The following is a 4022-nucleotide window of genomic DNA, read 5'->3' on the forward strand; positions in this document are numbered from 1 at the left end:
GTCTCTCTCAGAACTTAAATTTGCTCAGGCATCACTCACCCTCCTTCATGGAGCATGCACTTCAAGGAGGCTGCCCCACCTACAGCTCCAGGATCAGCGTGATTAATTAGTGTGAGCACTCCCCTTGCTGGCGATTGGCTGGGAAAGAGCATGTGACCCGGTTCTGGCCAATGAGGTGCGTGGGAATGCCTGTTAGGAATGCTTCTGGGAAAGCTTTCCCCATCCCAAGGAGGAGCTATGAGAACAACAACTAACTCTTATTGGGCATTTATTATTATGCCAGACACTGCTTGTTTTAAATGCTTTATATAAAGTGACTCATTCAAGTCTCAGGAGTTAGGTATCATTATTATCCCCTATTTTACAGATGAAGAATCTGAAACAGAGTGGTTAAGAAACTTGCCGAGGGTCAAAGAGCTAGTAAGTGCTGAGGCCAGGATTTCATTCTGGGCAGCCTGAGTCCAGACTACCGAGTTCTCAAGTACTACAATGCCATCCTCCTTCTTCTGGCCATGGATCTCTCTAAAGTGACACCTGCGACTGCTGTAGCCATTGTGCCAACACTCTAGGGACAAGACAGCAAAGAGACAGAAGGCGCCTGGAAAAGCTGAGGTCCTTGCAAACCGTTCTGAGAGCAGAATCAACCAGCACTGAAGCCTACCCCATCCATTGGCTTCTTGCTTTGTGTGAAATATATTTCCTTGTTGTTTAAGCCATTTTGACTTAGAAAAGTACCCCAACTCAGATACGGTTGCCTCCAGAAGAAAAAATGTGGGATGACCCACTGGGCTGCAGAAATCTGTTCTCACAAACCACTCATCTGAGGTTGAGACATGAGTCCTCTGGCTTTTCACCATGGGGCCAATTCTGAAGGCAGAGAAAACTGGTAAGTGATGGTAGGAAAGGATAGAAGAAATATCCTGGAGAAATAAAAGTATTTTATAACTTTCCTTATTAGGCACAAGGTAAAAATATATAATCATGGTGTCCAAAACCCATAGTATTTATCTGGGGTCCCAGACCCCTCCCCACAACAGGGCCTGGGACTTTCCAGGTGGACACAGGACAGACCCTGCCTAATCCTGTTTCTTTTTTTTTATTTTGTCAGTATGCCTAATCCTGTTTCTAACCTTGGTGCTCAGTCAGGGGCCACCGAGGTGGACAGGCCTGTACCCTTACTCAAACAATTCTTGAGTTAGATGAGAACTGGTCTCAGAGTATGGGTTTTGTCCTTCCAGCCCAAATCTTTGGCTCAGGCCTGGAAGGAGAATCTCTTGATCAAGAAGACAGAGCTGCAGGGAGCACAATTTCCGGCATGGCCTGGGCTCCAGAGTCCTGAGTTGCAGGGGAAAGGCCTGGAGCCTTTGGCACAGGGAAGCTTCCCTTGCTATGAGAAGGTGCAAGACACAAAGGCAGCTGGGTCATTTGTGAAAGGGACCGTCCTGTGGACAGAGTTGGCTGGGCATCAGCACAAGTGGAACCAACATTGGCACTAAGCGTGCCCAGTGTAGACACTGCCGGTGGGCGTGGAAGTGTTGTCAGCTCTGTGCACAGGGAGTCCTGTCTCTTTTGCTCATGGCTGTGTTCCCAGCACTGAGCACAGGGTTTGGCACACAGTGAGCACCAGTGCGACTTGTGAGTGTGGAACAACACAGGTGTGCATAGCACATGCTGCACAGGCTTCCTCCTTTCTCCCTCCTAGAAGGCACTTAAGGTGTGGTGTGTGTGCCCAAAGAGGCAGGAGAATGCTTGGAGACATCCCAAGCTCAATCCACTGTTTGCAGCTGCGAGTCCGGGAGGGTGTGGAACAACACAGGTGTGCATAGCACATGCTGCACAGGCTTCCTCCTTTCTCCCTCCTAGAAGGCACTTAAGGTGTGGTGTGTGTGTCCAAAGAGGCAAGAGAATGCTTGGAGACATCCCAAGCTCAATCCACTGTTTGCAGCTGCGAGTCCGGGAGGGTGGCCCTAGCCATACAGACCCACCTCTCTTTCTTCCTCTTCTTCCTCAGCCTCTGTCAGCCCTGGCCCATCAGGGACCACCTGGTCAGCCTCCCAGAGGTGGAATCGGGAGGGAGCTGAGGGGATCGGGTCCTCCCGCAGCCAGGGGTGCAACAGGATGCCTGTGGCTGTGAGCCGCTCATCTGGCTCCCGTCTAAGAAGGCAGCGGACAAGGCAGCGGGCCGGGGCTGAGAGGCCTTCAGGCAGGGCAAAGGCCCCACGGCGGATCTTGCCAAAGAGCAGGGCAGGCTCTGAGTCCTGGAAGGGATAATGGCCGGCCAGCATGGTGAAGAGAGCCACACCCAGGCTCCAGACATCTGCCGCCTTGCCTGAGTAGGACGCTCTCGAGCTGAGGATCTCAGGCCCCACGTAGGCTGGGCAGGCATGCTTGTCCCAAAGGGAGTCATCCGGCCCAGTCAGCACATAGGCGTCCTCCAGGTTCTCCAGCACCAGCTTCGTCCTGGGGCAGGGGGAGAGGCAGAGGGGTCAAGTCCCATCTGGAACCCCTATGCCACCACACCACACTGGCACTCCTAATGGCACCCACCTCCCCAGTACCTGCTGGCATTTGACAGACAGGAGCCAGTCCCATGAGGCTGGATAATTGATCCTATTCAGATGAGGAAGCCCAGGCCCAGAGGGTAAATCATTTCTCATGGTCATAGAGCAATGAAATCTATTTATTTATTTATTTATTGGTGGTTGGCCGGTATGGGGATCCAAATCCTTGACCTTGGTATTATGAGCAATGAAATTTAAACTAAGACTTGAACACATGTCCCAACAGTCCCTTGGGGAGGGGGCTGAGTGAACTGAGAGGGTTAAGCTTCTCTTAAACCAGATGCAAACCTAGGGTCAAGGCAGGTAATAAAATGAGAGAAACAGGAAGCGTGCGAAACATCTTAGCACAAGCCCTGCCTACAAAGGGCACCACTAGCAGCAGTGCCATCTAACAGTTCCTGAGTGTCCACTGCACTAAGCTCGTTACCTGGCTCACCTCATTTTATCCCAGCTACAACCCGTGAGGAAGACACCATCTTACAGCTCTAGGGTGTGGGGCTGGGATGGGAACCCTGGCTGTCTCCCACCCACAGCCAGTGCTAGGAACGGCTCACAAAGATCCCAAGGTGGCCTCACCTTCCCGTTTTTTTCCCCAAGAGAAGCCAGAAACTCTATTTTACTGAAAAAGTCCCAGTTTAAAAAATATCGGCAACCAATTTCAATTAAAAACACAAACACACACCTATGCAGGGTAAAAAAATGTGTGTGTGGCCTGCCACTTGCAACATCCACTTTAAACTACTCCCACGGAGCACTCAAGGTTAGTAATTGTTCTATTACCACCACTATTAACCTTCCTCCTATGGCAGCACTTCCTGGGTGCCTCCTGGCGTTTCACAAATGCTCACCTATCCTATGAACCACAGCACTGGGCGGGGCAGGGGGTGTGGTCAGCATTACTGGTCCATTCTACAGGTGAAGAAAGGAAGGCTCAGGCAGCAGAAGCCATTGCCAAAGGCCAAAAAGCAGGAAAGAAGCAGAACCAGGATTTAAACCCAGGTCTGTCTGACTCTGCAGTCCCTTTTCTACCAACTATTCTCAGACTATTGCCTTGGAAAGAGAAGGAAGTGCTTTTCTCCTCCAGGAGGTCTAGGGATAGTTGTACCTACCCCGTTAATTTGTTTGAAATTATGTCCTAGCTTAAAACTCATTGTAAATTTTACATTCTTCTTACTAAAAGGCATATCTGTTTTATTATAAAATGTAGTAGAAAAGAAGGAAATAGAAAACCAGACTTAGGCAAACATCACAGTAATAACTGCTACAGGCAAGAGGGATAGCTGCTAAAATTATCAGGCAAAGTTTGAGGAGAAACAGGATATTCACATGCATAACCTCAAAGTACCTCCCCCAAGGAACTTATTAATTATAAAGGGGAAGTTAGGAACTTTACAGTGGAGAACCTTGGCAGACAGAACCTTAACCAAGTGATCATGGCTAACATGCAGTAAAGACATATCA

At 49.6% G+C, this 4022-nt stretch overlaps 1 protein-coding gene across 1 annotated transcript in view; it reads right to left on the reverse strand.

Annotated features, from left to right (window-relative positions):
• Positions 1-1920: 1920 nt before the first annotated feature.
• Positions 1921-4022, reverse strand: part of TRIB3 (tribbles pseudokinase 3) — a 14301-nt gene continuing 12199 nt past the window's right edge. Inside the window, exon 4 of the mRNA XM_008587695.1 lies at positions 1921-2460. Within this exon, the coding sequence (XP_008585917.1) occupies positions 1968-2460 (493 nt within the window). The 3' untranslated portion in view covers positions 1921-1967. The remainder of the gene's footprint in view (positions 2461-4022) is intronic.

Source organism: Galeopterus variegatus, unplaced genomic scaffold, assembly GCF_000696425.1.
Source record: "Galeopterus variegatus unplaced genomic scaffold, G_variegatus-3.0.2 Scaffold4500, whole genome shotgun sequence".
NCBI classification, from domain to species: domain Eukaryota; kingdom Metazoa; phylum Chordata; class Mammalia; order Dermoptera; family Cynocephalidae; genus Galeopterus; species Galeopterus variegatus.